Here is a 14,350-nt window from a genome sequence, read left to right as displayed (position 1 = left end):
AATGCTGATCACAAGTTCTATGATGTCCGATCAGTCCAACAGTCTAAAACAAAGAGACTCTATATTCACCAAGATTTTAAATGCAGAAAGCAGAGCATTTTCTCATTTAAAAAACTAGAAACAACTAATAATAAATTACCTAAATGCTTAATTACTTACTAATTAATGTTTGACACTGAAAATCAATTTCACAACTGATTGTTACAGTTCTATTTGTTCTTAGGAGAACAGCAGAATACACGTGGAATATTACAGTATGAAGGGTGAAACCTTAGCATCAAAGATTGTTATTGAAGGATAGACATTACATGCATTGTGTAACTACAGATGAAATGCACAAAAAAGTAAACAATGAAAAACATCAAACACGTGCTAACTGTACAAGGGCATTAAGCCTCCACCCTTTTCATGTCATGTAGAAATAGTAGTTTGTTAGACACACACACACAAATAATATGGAGAAAAACACACACATTGACCTACTGATCTGGTCTCCATTCAGGGATGCTGAGTTTTTGAGTGATGGACACAGATGGACAGTTTGTCAGTGTGAGATGGACACAAATGGATGCAACAAAAGAGCACAACAAAACAAATCATATTGAGTTAATGGGGAGTTAAAAACAAATACAAAACAAAACAACAATCCAATAATTCAAGCACACATGTACACACACACACACACACACACACACACACACACGCACACATGTACACACACACGTACACACACACACACACACACTTACCTGAGCTGGCTGCGGAGGGTGGTGATCTCTCGTGTCATGCTCTGGCTGCTGTCGGAGAGCTCCTCCAGCTCTCTCTGCAGCTTCCTCTTCTGGGCGTTGGAGCGAGAGTTGTCCTCCTCCACCTCCTCCAGCTGCCTCTTCAGCTGCTTTAGTCGGACCATGGATTTATCCAGCTAGGAGGAGGAAGGGATGAGAGAGGAGTGGAGCCATGGAGAGGAAGAGAAGGAAATGGACCATATTGCAGAGGTCGGAGTGATACACGAGATCGGAGAACAGTGGGGAACAAGAATAGAAAAGGACGGTCATATAAAAAGAGAGATTAGTCTGGGAACAGGAGGACTGATAGGGATAGGGATCAGGAGTCAGATTAAACCTGGCAGATTATCACGATGACGTTTTGGGAGTGTCTCTGCTGTGGCTGATGAATTTATTTTTTGGAGTAGAATACACTCCATTTTACCAATGACCGCACAGATGCCAGAGCGGGATTAGGATTAGGTTGGATTGAGCTGGATAAATCACTCATTTTAAGACGGTTTTTTAACACTGTTTGTGCCCTGGGTCACAATTAGGGCACTGACCTGAGCAGACCTGACCACAATTAAATGACTATTTAATGCTGTGTCTCTGACTATATTATTCTGTGTATCTTCTTGCAGATAATGTATAATAAATAATCATTTTCTTACCTGTTCTCTGTACTGGTCTGCGTGTCTTCTCTCGTCTTCTGCCTGCATCATCACCTCCTTCAGTTTTTTCTCTGTCTTTCGCATCAGCTTGTTGGCAATGGCCCGTTCTCTGAGAGACAGAAACGTTTCTTATAAGCTATCTTTTGCAATTCAAGACATCTATCGTGGTAAAACATTACCATCTTATTGTTATTTAAGGGGCATTCTGCTAGTAGTTCTGCATTACATATTGTGGCAAACATCACTCAATTTAACACTGAGACTGAGTTTTATTTAAAACCAATGTGTTGTGGTATGTGTGGGCCAAAAATAAATAAATAAAGAAACAGGGCGTTTTAATGGACATGGAGTGGCCTTAATTCACCCTCACCCATTATTATGTTATTTCATTATAACTTTGGGTACCCAAAAAACATGTCTTTATTTAGATTTTTCTACATTTTTGTTTGTAGGTTTAAAGGCACTGCAAGCATCTCTTAAAAAACAAAAAATATAAACTGAAAAAAAAGAAATGGCAAAGGATTTATTTTTAAGGATATTTTTTTTTAAAACATATCTGTACTAAGGTGCGTGTCTCTTTCTCTCACTGTCTCTCCTGTTCCAGCTGCTCCTCCATTGAATCGATCTTGGCCTCCAGGGCGGCGACGCTGAGCCTGTGTTTGCCCCTTACTGCTCCCTCCATCTCCCCCAGTCGGGTCTTCAGCTCCTTGTTCTGTCTCTCCAGCTGCTCCCGAGCCACCTCTGCCTTCTGGGTCAATGTCCTCTCTCCCTGCAGCTGCACGGTTAGAGTCTCCACCTGGACGGTAAGGAGAGCGGCAATGAGGCTGTGCACTTACCTGCATGTAACAACTTGACGTCAGAGAATGATGGAGATGTGTGTGTGTGTGTGTGTGTGTGTGTGTGTGTGTGTGTGTGTGTGTGTGTGTGCAGGGACATCTAGCGTACCTGTAAAGCAGTCTTCCTTTGTCTCTCTGCCAGCAGTTCAGAGTTACTCTGTTCCTCCTCCAGCTCCTCCTCCAGCTGAGTGACTCGCGCTTCTAACCTCCGCTTCTCTTCAAACAGAGCGGTCCTGGACACACATTACATTTTAATAATACCAACACACAACACGCTGTTTAACATACTATATCTGTAGTAGAGTGGTACTAACTTTCCAGAGCTGCTGTTGACCATTTCATCGGCCATCTCATCTCTCTCCTGCTGAGCCTGTCTCCTCTGCCTCTCTGATACAGTAAGCTCCTACACGGACAAATAAATGCAGCCGGGGGTTGAAAATTACTCCGAACACCCACACCATTTAAAAATCATAATATCTCTTATGGAGTTCAGTTAAATACACGCACTTCAGTTAACTGAAGGACTTCTGCTTCCAGAGTTTGGATCTTCTTTTCGCTGTCTTTCGACTGTGCGGCCACCTCTTCCCGAGATAACTTGCTCTCATCTAGTTCACGCACAACTTCCTTCATTTGACCCTATGAGAAATAGAGACTTTTTTTTTAAATGCCGGCCATTGAAAAGTACAGGAAATCATGTATATGTGTGGGAAAATGTCCAAACCTGCAGCCTCCTTAGTTGCTTCACAGTCTCCTCTTTCCCGCGGCTGGCTGTCTCCACCTGGGTCTCGGCTTCCTGCAGTTCTGCTTCCAGCTGCTTTTTGCTGGACACAGCCTGAGACCGCTGACTCCTCTCCTCCTCCAGCTGGATCTCCAACTCTCTCACCTGGCATAGGAAGAAGGATAAGAGTGATTTGGATAGAAGAACCGCAACAACACACTTTGTGATTTCCTCTCTCCCTCTTCTTTCTACCTGCTTGCTGAGTGCCCTCCTCTTCTCCTCTCCTTTCTCCTCGTTGCTGCTTATCTCCCTCTCAAATTGAGCCTTGAGCGCCTGCAGAGTGACCTCCAGCCTCAGCCTTGAGTTCTCTGCCTCGTTCAGCTCCTCCTCCAGCTCCTGCGTCTGAACTCGCAGGTTCTGGGCTTCTGTTTCTAAGCTCCTGCGGGTGCGCTCCAGCTCATGGACCTAACGTGAAAGCAGAAAAGAGGCGGCGACTCACTAAGGAGTGAGACAGAGAAAAGAACAAAGGAGTTTCAAGAGGAAGATTCTTACGCTCTTGCCGACGTCGTCCTGCTGGTTTACAAGCTGCTCCATTTCCAGACGCAACTGCTTGTTGGACCTCTCTAGCTCTTCCCTCTGGTCCTGGGCCTCCTACACACAGAAACACAAGAAGAAGATTAATCACCGCAACCGCAATGTACATAACAAAACATGTTTGTATTATCTGCTCTCAATAGGTTTACCTGTAGGGCTCGGGAAAGTGCCAGATATCTTGTGTCCTTTTCTCGGCTGTCTGCTTCTGCTCTGTCCCTTTCCTCTGCCAGCCGAGCGCTCACCGCCTTTTCCTCGGCCAGACACTTAGAGGTGACACAGACAAAGTTAGCGGTCAAGTAAAGACAATTTAGGAGTATTTTTTTGCAGCTTGTGCGTGGAAGTGAACCGATGAGGGCTCTGACCTGGTCAAACTTCTTCTGCCTCTTCTCCAGGGCCGTGCAGTTCTGTCTCTCTCTCTGCAGAGCAAGTGTCATGTCCTCTATCTCCTCCCTTAGTCGCTCCCTCTGCCTCTCCACCCGCTCCTTCTCCTCCTCCTTCTGTCGCTCCCTCTGGATGACGATGTCCAGCTCTCTCTGGAGTTTCCTGCGCGTCTCCTCTCCGGATTCCACCGCAGTGTTCACCTCCTCTGACTGCTTGCGAAGCTCTGCCAGCTGCAGAGGTGGAGCAGAGCGGCGTTTGTAAATGTCACGGATGTGTTTAAAGAAACTTCACAAAGTAATAACTGTCTAACATCAGTTGAACATATTTAGTCTACTTTGGATTATGTGAATTTGTTACTAGTGTTTGGGTAGTTTGGATCTTTTAATGCTTGGACCGTGGTCTGAAATAACATCAATTGATAGCTTGATCGGTTTCAAGAGATGAAGCTGAAGTTCCAGAGTTGAACAAAGCCTGCGTGTGTCTCTTGATCTACCTGCTGGGTATGAGTCTGAATCTGCCGGGTCAACTCTTTGGCTCTCTCCTCCTCCTCCTCAAGTCTTTCCATTAGTCCATTCTTCTCCTCCTCAAGTGCTCGGACCCTCGAGCCCAGAGCCATCTTTTGACGAGTTTCATCCTGCAGCAGTTCCTGATAAAAGACAACAGTGTCAACCAAAGCCTGGCAACAAGCCTGTTCATATATGGGTGATTTTAAGGTCAGGAGTGGAACCAATGGAGGATTTTATTCAAGATTCAAGAAAAAACTAATGTCATTCTCGCAAGTGCTAAAAGTGTCTGTGACCAATGCCTAACATCCCACCTGACCCCACCCTGGATGTGCTTCACTTTGTTACCTTTGTATCATGCAGCTGGCTCTCGAGGCTGCTGACTTCTTTAGTGAGACGAAGTGTTTTAGTGTCAGAGGAGGACAGATTGCTGGAGAGAGACTCAATCTCACACTGGAAAAGACAGAGTGAGGATAAAGGTGACGTAACAAGGAAATACTAAAGGATCTCTTCACTGCAGAACCAGAATGAGATTTTGTGACATAAAAAACATACTAAGCAACACCCATTTGAACAAACACAAAACATAACTTTGACAGTTTCACAAGGTTTGACACTGTGCTTGTATCCATTTTCACCTGTAACTTGTGTATTCGCTCTTCTTTCTCCTCCCTCTCTCTGTCAGCCTGAGTCAGGCGGGCGCCGAGCTCCTGCAGCTGACCCTCGGCCCTTTTGCGGCCTCTCTCGCTGTCCATGCGGCTCGCTTGGAGGCTCTTGAGCTCAGAGCTCAAATTCTGCCTCTCCTCCTCCAGCATGGCTTTGGCCTTCTCCAGGGACTGACGTGCCTGTAAGAGAACATGGACACAACCCCTGATGAGCAACAGGTTTACGTGTGTACTTTGATGTGTTTTCAAATGTGTGTGCATGTCCCTCTTACTCTTTTGCCATTATCCAGCTGTTCCTGGAGGCTGTCTATGGCAGCGCTGTGTTTGACTCGGACTTCTGATAGCTGGGCCTCGTGGCGGCGAGTCTCCTCTTCAACACACCGCTGGAGATCATTTAGCTCCGCCTCCCGGCGAGACCTGCATGGACAGAAGAGGGCCAAAGGGGTCTAATTCTTATATCATACTTTCTTTTTCAATCCTGATCTGACAACAAAAACACAAACATTAAAAAAACTATCAAAGCCAAAATATATGATAATTTATGAGCGCATCATTTACCTTAGTTCCTGCTGGGCAGCTGTGGTGTCCAGAGTGTCCTCCAGCTCAGTTCTCAAAGCCTCCAGCTCCTCTCCCAGGTCTCGCCTCTGTTTCTCCGCCCTTTCCCTCATCCCTCGTTCATTTTCCACTTCCTCCTTCAACTCAGACACCTGGGACATGGCCTCCCTTAGCGCCCTCTGAGCCTCCGCACGACGCGCTCCTTCTTCCTCCAACCTGATATAAAAAGATAAAGATGAGTTAAGGGGAAAATCTATGACAAGCCTTTATTTGTGTTACTGCGTTGTCTATCATATGTCATCTTGTGTCTCACCGGCCCTGCAGGGTGGTGATTTCCTTCTCTTTCTGAGCCAGACTGCCCCTCAGCTCAGCAGACAGCATGCCCAGGTCTGACAGCTGCTCCTGGGCCTCCATCGTGTCGTTCTCCATCCTCCTCCTCCACTTCTCCTGCTCCAAGCGCCCCTGCTCCTCACGCTTCAAGCGCTCTGCACACAGTAATAGATGCCACAGATTACACATTGCAAAATTTAGACAGTCACAACATTGACACTAAGTTGGATAACGGAAACTATGACTGTGAATGACAAGGTTGTGAGATTGCTTTGTATCTATGGCTAAAATGTTTAAATTGTTGTATCTTAAAACCGAGATCATTTCACTAATTTTCGGGAGAAGAGACAGTTACCCTCTAGGTCAGCAATGACAGCCTCCTGTTTGTTCTTGAGTTTGTTTAGACTTTTGGTTTTCTCCTCTTCCTCAGTGAGCTGATCGGTTACCTCGGCCAGACGCTCCTCCAGCTGTTTCTTCTCCTGCTCAGACAAAAATAACAACATTGCATTGGATAATGAAATCTGTAAAACTATATATACTATGACGCGCAACCCAAACTCAGACAACATGATAAAAGTTATAATGTGATGCCCACCTTGCTGAGTCGTTCTCTCTGCTCCACTGCATTCAGCAAGTCGGTTTCCAGACTCTTCACTTTGGTCTCCAGGGTAACTTTCTCCAGCAGGAGGCGCTGTCGGGCACCTTCCTCCTCCTCTAACTGCTCCTCCAGGTCCTGACAAGTAAAGGACAGGATTTAAGTAACATGCAGCGAAGAAAAAAAAAAAATTATTTAACTTCTAACATTACAGATTCAGCTTTTATGACTAAGCAAATCTAAAGGAAAGAACAGATGAATCAATATAAGCTTTTGTTTACATATTTCTGGAAAGTTCACTTCATTTTTTGACTTAATCTCCTAACCTGAATATTCTGCTGCATCCTCTTCTTCTCATTGGTCAGCTGCACGCCTCTCTCCTCCTCTTCCTCCAATCGACTCTCCAGCTCGCCCAGCACCTCCTCCAGCTCCTGTTTTCGACTGGCCAACCTGGCCCTCATCTCCTCTGCCTCGGCAAACAGCTCCGCCTCTGCCTGCAGCTGGTCAGCCAGCACGGCCTTTTCCTCGATGAGCTGGAGAGAGGAAAGAGAGGATAAGGAGTGGTGAGCGAGACACTGATGTCAAAGGGATAAGAGTGTAGGGTGGAAACAGGCCCCACAAAGACCGAGGTTTGTTTACCTGAGCATGTTTCTTGTCCAGCTCTGTGTAGTCCTGCTCCACTCGAGTGAGATTGTCCTTGGCCTTCTGGAGCTCGGTTTCTCTTACCTGGATTTCTTCGTCTTGCCGGGTAACCTGCAGCAAGGGCTTCACCTTGTTGGCACAGATCAAGGGTCAGAGGTCAATGTGACAAATTCCTGCATCGGGCTACTCTTATTTTTGTTTCTTTTGTTAAGGATCTAAAGTCACCAAATGCATGTTCTATTACCCAATCCAGTTTAGTTTTCTTTAGTTAATAGTTGTGTTTATTGTGAGCTAGGATGTGAGATACTTTCCTTTCTGCACCAACTAGTAATTATATCTCCCTTGTATTGACACATTTCACAACAACAATGCCTCTTTGATTTACTAATGCAAAGAAACTAAATCAAAAATAAAGAAAAAAGTAAAAATACCTTGGTAAACAGCCGCCACCACTGCCAGTTCCTGAGTTTGAGGTAAGCAGCACAGTTCCTCTGCATCACCCTCAGAGCACTCAGCTGTTGCTGCTTCTTCAGGAAGGATCTGAGACGTTATGAAAAAAGGCACAAAAAACTCAAGACAGATACAGCAGCTACAGAACAAAGTGGATTCATGTTTTAGCTCTTCTTAGTCACAACTTATGACAACTTTAAACTTTTAGCGTAATCAACATCAACAACTTGCTTACTTTATCAGGTGCACAGATTTGGCTATGGTTCCATTTTGTTACCTATGCTCCACCACACCTTCTAGGGGTGTGCAAAATTGATTCACATCTATGAATCGATTCAAGAGCTGCCGATTCAAAATCAATTCATAGAATTGAAAAACTAGATCCTTTTTTTTGTCGTTTTGTAATGGCGTTTATACAATTACATAAAAAAGTAAAGTACAAAAATCGTTTTTGAATCGAATCGTGAGCCTAAAAAACAATACTGAATCAAATCGTGACATTTTCTGAATCGTGCACCCCTAACACCTTCCTACTAATATTTACACTGTGCAGTGGTGAGGCAGTACCGACACTGAGCGACTGGTATCACAAGATATTTTGTTATCAAGCAAAAAGCAAATGACAAGGATGTTTTATTAGTCAAGGCCATAACCAGAGACACTTAGTTAGGGACAATTAAGACACTCACTTTTAGTTTGCATTATAACGTTTTTTATGCATTTTGTAAAGCACTCTTGTACAATAAATGTGCTATTCAAATAAACTTACCTCTAATTAGTAAGCCTCAATTGTAAAAATATAACTATTATTTATGTTGTTTACTGGCCAAGAACCTGTCAATGCTGTTGCTATTCCTGAGTCACTGATAGGGGCTGACAAAAGATTAAATATTAATGCCCCTATAAGAGTGAAATACAAAACTGTGCCCTTAACAGCAGCAAGCGAGAGCTCCTTACAGAAAAACACCACCAGCGTTAGAGGTTTGTCTACTCCTATCCCTTTAGTTTAATTTATTAACAAAGTTAGTGTTGACTGACTGTAACAATAATTCAGCATCATCAGCCATTGCCTTCTCTTAGGTGATGCGCTTACTTGCGTGCGAGGTAGCCTCTGGAGGCGCTCTGGAAGCGTATGATGGTGTCAGTGATCTTTAGGTCTCTTTCTTCTTCCAGGTGACCCAGGACTCCGGCTCTGAAGAAGACTTTACTCTGACCCACCCTGAACAGGTTGTGATCCAGTTCCAAAGCTCTGATCTGAATGAGAAAACAGTGTTTGGAGATTTCTACAATTTGAATCATTGTACAGTATGTTGTATTCTTTTAGCTACGGAAAAATCACTCACCATGAGTTCTGATGCCTGTTTGCCATCCATAAAGGTGCGAGGAATAGCATTCGGAGTCAGGATCTCATATCTGGAGGACAAATGGGATTTTGTAAGTGTGAATGTTTGAGCAAGAGACACAAGACTGTGTGTAAAAATTGTCTCTTCTGTGACACATTGTGACAATCAGACACACACACCTCTGTCTAAACTCCTGGAATGGGATGCGGTTAGGGAAGCCTTGTCTGCAGATACGGATCCCCTCAAGAACTCCATTACACCTCAGTTGGTCCAAAACCAGGTTGGGGGACAGCTTACCGGCCTGACAACAAGAAGACAAATTAAAGTAAAGAGTGAAAAGACTGGACAATTTAATTCACATATGCCTTCCATCCGCCCCCCCCCACCCAGCTTTTTTTCTGTTTAGATTTAAAATAGTGTTCCCATCATCCAGTCCCGCCATCTTACCTTCTTCTCGTGGTTGGGGATGATGCAGCGGAGGAAGTTGGGGTTGGTGTTCCTCAGCGTTGCCATCAGCTTTGTGAGCGACTCCTTGTAAAGCTGACCAACAGTCCTGAACATTCCCTTCTTTGTCTTCAGCCCTGCCGCTCCGAACGTGACCGGCCCGCTGTTCTCTCCTGAAGACACCTGGTCCAGACCCACGATCCTGTCCACTACTCAAAAACACGGAGCGGGGCCTCAGTTTCAGCAAAAATTATTAGTTTAGGGGAGAAGATCAAGTTTTTGCCAGATTTGGCATGGTGATGTCTTTGTAAATGGAACAGTAATGCCATGGGATTATTATGATTTAACACCTGCTACACACATCTGCTATCAAGTCTTTGGACAGATGATATCAGATGGTAGACAATGGAAAGAGTTGCTTAAAGATGCAATGATATGGTTTCAAAGCCAACACCCACAGTATATACTTGCTCACTCATATTGGCCAGTAAGATACACACACACACAGTCTTAGTACAGTGCAGGTGCATGAAACATTTTCTAGCTTAACTTATTAGTTATGAACATGTCTCCACAGGCATAACTGCAGGTTTGTCTGTCGTATAATTAAAAAAAAAAGAAGACCATGATTTAGTCAGTTCCACATATGACAGCTGTATTGGTTGATACACTGAGAATGTAATGAATCAGAAAATTTCACATTCAGCCAAATATCCAATACTGAGGTTGTTATTTAAATGTTACTGTGTACTGTATGCCAATATGTTGCATCTCCAGAGCTCATTCAGGATTACATTTCTGTCTGGTTGGTTTTCAGAAAACCGCTCCAGTGGCAGTTGTTTGTGGCAGTATTGTGCAGCACAACTCTTATGTGATCCTGAATGTGGTCTTTGTGACTAATTGAGAGCATGCTTCTACCTTAACACTGAACAATTTCTACACAACCAAAAATGAATTACTTCTTTATAAATGGAAAAAGCCACATCACACAAGCACAGCACTGTCACTAAAAGCAAAAACTTGGTGAAAGAGCAAAAAGAGAATAACTGAGCAAACAGCACAGCAACAACATGAGAAAAGAATTAAGAATATGTAACAGCTCATGACACTACAGCACAACTAAAAAGAAAAACAATACCCCAAAAAATATACACTAAAATCAAACAACAGGCAGACAGAATACAAAGAAGTGTTGTTCGCAGAGGTGGGAGTGAGGAACAGGAGTGTGACACACAAAGGAGGAAAAAACCTACTGTCGGAGCCATTAGCTTGTAGTGTGGCATAGGAGTCAAAGAAGTATACACGAGGAAGAGTTTGAATATCTGATGCAGGAAAAAGGATAGAAGGCAGAAGGAAGAAAAAAAAAAAGAAACGCCAAAAGAAGGAGAGAAGGAACCCAAATGAGCACCAAATTAGTGGAGAGGGAAGAGAAAAGAACAGAAGGAAAAAAAAGTCAAGCGCAAGCAAACACAGGAGAAAACAAGAAGGAGAAAGAACAGAAAGATGAGCAGAAAGTGAGAGACAGCAAAATGAGAGTTGCATGATAGAGAAAGAAGAGAAATATTGTTAAGTTAGTACATTTTGCACTGGAAAGCTTCATTATTTGTACTTGACAAGCTTGAAAAACAAATTACAGGGCATGAAAAAATGGTGGTGAATTACTGTGAGAGTAAATCTGTCTCACCTTCCTTCCAAAGCTCTGAGACAAAATGATCAGACGACTGGTGGAGAAGTGATGCCACGTTGTCGTTCAGAGGATCCATGTTCTTCACTAACCAATCATGTGCCTTGTAGTCCACCTGAGAGACATTACAGACCAAGGGGCATTTTTCAGTTGCTTCCTTTGAATGGGAAATATGGCAGACATTAAAAGATTTTAGTTTTTTAAATGATGGGATACCTTGCCAGCATAGTGAATGATGGAGAAATCAGCTTCTCCGCGTGGTTGCTTTGGTTTGAAGAATTTTGGATGGCTGCCTTGCTCAGCAGACAGTTTCTCCACAAATGAGCGGTCTGTCGCCCGCGGGAACCAGCACTCTTCATCTAACAGGGCGAGAACACCAGGGGGGTGGGCCTAACAGAGAAAAAAACACATTTATTATGAGTGAAATGCAAACTTCCTCATTCAATCTGACAAGGAATAAAGAGTTTGTGCCCGCATGTTTGGGTTTCTGTTCTTCACTCTTTATCTGTGGGTGCGGTCGAGTGTGGTAAAGTGAATATGTTCTGTGGGCCACAGGTTGAATCTGTAACCTGAATTCAACCACGGCTTTCCCCCACAATCACCAAACAATGCCTACTAATTATACGTCAAGTAAATATGAACTATCAGCAACTATATTCTCATTGAACAGGTAATAATGTGTGCTTCTTTATAAAAAACAAATGTATGTATACGTACCGGTCTCTCAATGAGGTCAATGCAGGGCTGCAAATCAAGACCAAAGTCAATGAAGTTCCATTCAATGCCCTCGCGCTGGTACTCCTCCTGCTCCAAGATGAACATGGTGTGGTTGAAGAGCTGCTGCAGCTTCTCGTTGGTGTAGTTGATACACAGCTGCTCAAAGGAGTTGAGCTGCAGAGGAGGGGAAAGCATGGATTTAGGAAAGCAAACAACGACTAGATAATTCATAAATTCATGTCACGCAAACTACGTAAGAACACGCTTTTATGCCTAACGTTTGTGACTTGTGTTACACTGATTACAACCCACACCACTATATGCCTGTAACACCTGCCCAAACCTAATACTAATAGTAACACGTCTTTAAAAAAGTAGACACGAACAAACCTGGAAGATCTCAAATCCAGCAATATCAAGGATTCCTATGAAGGAGGCTCCCTGTCTCTGTCTGCGGTCCAGAGCCCTGTTGATCCTGTGGACCAGCCACCTGAACAGACGCTCATATGTGGCCTTCGCCAAGGCCTCCACAGCAAAGTCAGCCTAGAGGAAGAAGGATACGCTGTTAGATGCACTTCACAGGGACAAATGCCAGTTCATCTGGATGAGCACAAATGTCTTTGCAAATAAATGTTACCTGCTCTTTTGTCTGGGCCTTCTGCACATACTCTCGACCCACTTTGATTCTGGGAGTGAGGATGGCCCGAGTGAACTCCAGCACGTTGACGCCCAGCAGATGGCACAGTTTCTGAGCAGCTGTGTTATCAGGCATCGAGGCCTGGTCATGGTTCTTCTCCTTCATGAAGGAAATGTTCCCAAACTGGAGCACAGCAGAGATCAACTTAAGCATGGCTAAGGAGAGGTGAGACAGGGAGAAGGAAGCTCATTTACAGCAGGGATCAAAAATGCACAAAATAAACTACTTTCTATCTTCTGTATGATCTCCTCTCTTACATATCGACTCCTCTGGGGTGAAGCCCATTATAGCCATGGAATCCATGGTCTGGGTGAAGTTCTCTGAATCGCTCTGACCAGGAACAGGGATGGAGCCTCCACTGAGAAAGCGGTACTCATCAGCAGTACCTAACAGCAGATCCGCTAGGAATGGGAATAAAAAAACAGGTGAAACAGAGAGATATATAAGTACAGATAAGTAGAAAAGAATTGAATTACTACATGACATCAATGCATTATCCCCAAAATAACAGAATGTTCTGTAGTATAGCAGTATTCATCAAACTTTGGTCAGATATTGTCCTTTAGCTTACCCTTTGTCTCATCTGAAGTGCCACACAACAACTGGTAAAAGATGTGGAACGTCCTCTCGTCTTTGGCCTGACGGGTGGCCCGGGACTTTTCAAGGAGGTCTGGATTTATATGGTCATGGACATACACATGCAAATCTTTAAAGATGCAATTTATTTTGCACGTTTTTACAAATTAACAATAGGGTCACAATAAATGGACAAAGGTTTCTCCTAATTGTGCTGTAAATAAGCAGCTTACTTAGAGAGCAAGAATGTATTAATCTTTCAAAAACTTTGAAGATATGTGAAAGGATACAGGTCTCGATGTTGGCACCAACAATGTACCCCCCCACATCAAAATTGATGCGGATGAATTTACCCTGAAGAAGAACAAAAAGTGGTTTTATGTTTCAGTTCTACATTACATTATCAAACTAATGATACTGACAATATATTCAGGAGGTAATAAACATGATCTATTTATGAATCTCGTCTGCACTTACAAATCTAGAGGAGTTATCGTTCTTGACAGTCTTTGCGTTGCCGAAGGCCTCCAGTATTGGGTTGGCCTGTAGCAGCTGTCTCTCCAGCTCGCCCTGAGACACACAGGAGACGTCAGATCAGATTCACAGCACAACAAGGCCAACAGCCTCAACAAGAGACTTTTTATAGGGCCTATCTAGTAAAATGCATCATATATTCTTGCTTTCTTTGGAGTAACTACTGATCTGTTATGTAAAACAAAAAAGCATGACTCATCCTTGAAGAGCCGTGACATACAATGGTGCATTTTATGTCAAACTAGCATCCCCAAACACGCAACATCCCCAGCCCCAGGAACAATAGATTCTCAACATCCATAAGAGTAGTTGTCCCTCCTTAGTTAAGCACTCATTAATAAGGGATATAATAATAAGGGTTTCACATTTAATTAATTAAATTGCAATCTTCTATATTATTAAAAGGCACTCTCTAGGAACCAACCAACAAGAGTCATTTGAGAATCACTGTTGACAAAAAACAAGGGCAGAGGGAAGCTGCAGATTAAGATGCTAACATCATACACAAGCTACATATTGGCTGATTCTTGCTAGCTGCAATGCATTACTGTGGCTGCCGCATTGCCTTTGCAGCAGCTGTTGATGCAGCATCAGCCAGTGATGGGGGGAACTGTAGTCTCACACACACACACACACACACACACACAC

At 43.7% G+C, this 14,350-nt stretch overlaps 1 protein-coding gene across 6 annotated transcripts in view; it reads right to left on the bottom strand.

Annotated features, from left to right (window-relative positions):
- Window positions 1-14,350, bottom strand: part of myh14 (myosin, heavy chain 14, non-muscle) — a 29,633-nt gene that overhangs the window by 3,913 nt on the left and 11,370 nt on the right. For 3 of the 6 annotated variants that reach the window (XM_034874985.1, XM_034874986.1, XM_034874989.1), the window contains 37 exons: window positions 13,646-13,738; window positions 13,459-13,522; window positions 13,164-13,262; window positions 12,850-12,993; window positions 12,533-12,747; window positions 12,286-12,438; window positions 11,896-12,069; window positions 11,395-11,568; window positions 11,179-11,293; window positions 10,748-10,816; window positions 9,498-9,703; window positions 9,230-9,351; window positions 9,051-9,120; window positions 8,801-8,961; window positions 7,689-7,797; window positions 7,255-7,386; window positions 6,942-7,148; window positions 6,616-6,753; window positions 6,376-6,499; window positions 6,004-6,175; window positions 5,694-5,906; window positions 5,408-5,552; window positions 5,109-5,315; window positions 4,819-4,923; window positions 4,461-4,613; window positions 3,949-4,197; window positions 3,736-3,849; window positions 3,545-3,643; window positions 3,245-3,457; window positions 2,996-3,157; window positions 2,782-2,910; window positions 2,589-2,677; window positions 2,384-2,507; window positions 2,026-2,234; window positions 1,439-1,547; window positions 750-922; window positions 484-507 (listed from right to left, as the gene is read on the bottom strand). In XM_034874985.1, the coding sequence (XP_034730876.1) occupies window positions 484-507; window positions 750-922; window positions 1,439-1,547; window positions 2,026-2,234; window positions 2,384-2,507; window positions 2,589-2,677; window positions 2,782-2,910; window positions 2,996-3,157; window positions 3,245-3,457; window positions 3,545-3,643; window positions 3,736-3,849; window positions 3,949-4,197; window positions 4,461-4,613; window positions 4,819-4,923; window positions 5,109-5,315; window positions 5,408-5,552; window positions 5,694-5,906; window positions 6,004-6,175; window positions 6,376-6,499; window positions 6,616-6,753; window positions 6,942-7,148; window positions 7,255-7,386; window positions 7,689-7,797; window positions 8,801-8,961; window positions 9,051-9,120; window positions 9,230-9,351; window positions 9,498-9,703; window positions 10,748-10,816; window positions 11,179-11,293; window positions 11,395-11,568; window positions 11,896-12,069; window positions 12,286-12,438; window positions 12,533-12,747; window positions 12,850-12,993; window positions 13,164-13,262; window positions 13,459-13,522; window positions 13,646-13,738 (5,258 nt within the window). Of the gene's footprint in view, window positions 1-473; window positions 508-749; window positions 923-1,438; window positions 1,548-2,025; window positions 2,235-2,383; window positions 2,508-2,588; window positions 2,678-2,781; window positions 2,911-2,995; window positions 3,158-3,244; window positions 3,458-3,544; window positions 3,644-3,735; window positions 3,850-3,948; window positions 4,198-4,460; window positions 4,614-4,818; window positions 4,924-5,108; window positions 5,316-5,407; window positions 5,553-5,693; window positions 5,907-6,003; window positions 6,176-6,375; window positions 6,500-6,615; window positions 6,754-6,941; window positions 7,149-7,254; window positions 7,387-7,688; window positions 7,798-8,800; window positions 8,962-9,050; window positions 9,121-9,229; window positions 9,352-9,497; window positions 9,704-10,747; window positions 10,817-11,178; window positions 11,294-11,394; window positions 11,569-11,895; window positions 12,070-12,285; window positions 12,439-12,532; window positions 12,748-12,849; window positions 12,994-13,163; window positions 13,263-13,458; window positions 13,523-13,645; window positions 13,739-14,350 lie in introns of all 6 variants that reach the window. The other 3 variants (XM_034874991.1, XM_034874987.1, XM_034874990.1) reach the window with 3 other exon arrangements.

This window comes from Etheostoma cragini, chromosome 6 (assembly GCF_013103735.1).
Source record: "Etheostoma cragini isolate CJK2018 chromosome 6, CSU_Ecrag_1.0, whole genome shotgun sequence".
In the NCBI taxonomy this organism is placed as follows: domain Eukaryota; kingdom Metazoa; phylum Chordata; class Actinopteri; order Perciformes; family Percidae; genus Etheostoma; species Etheostoma cragini.
This window is presented reverse-complemented; position numbering and strand designations above follow the sequence as displayed.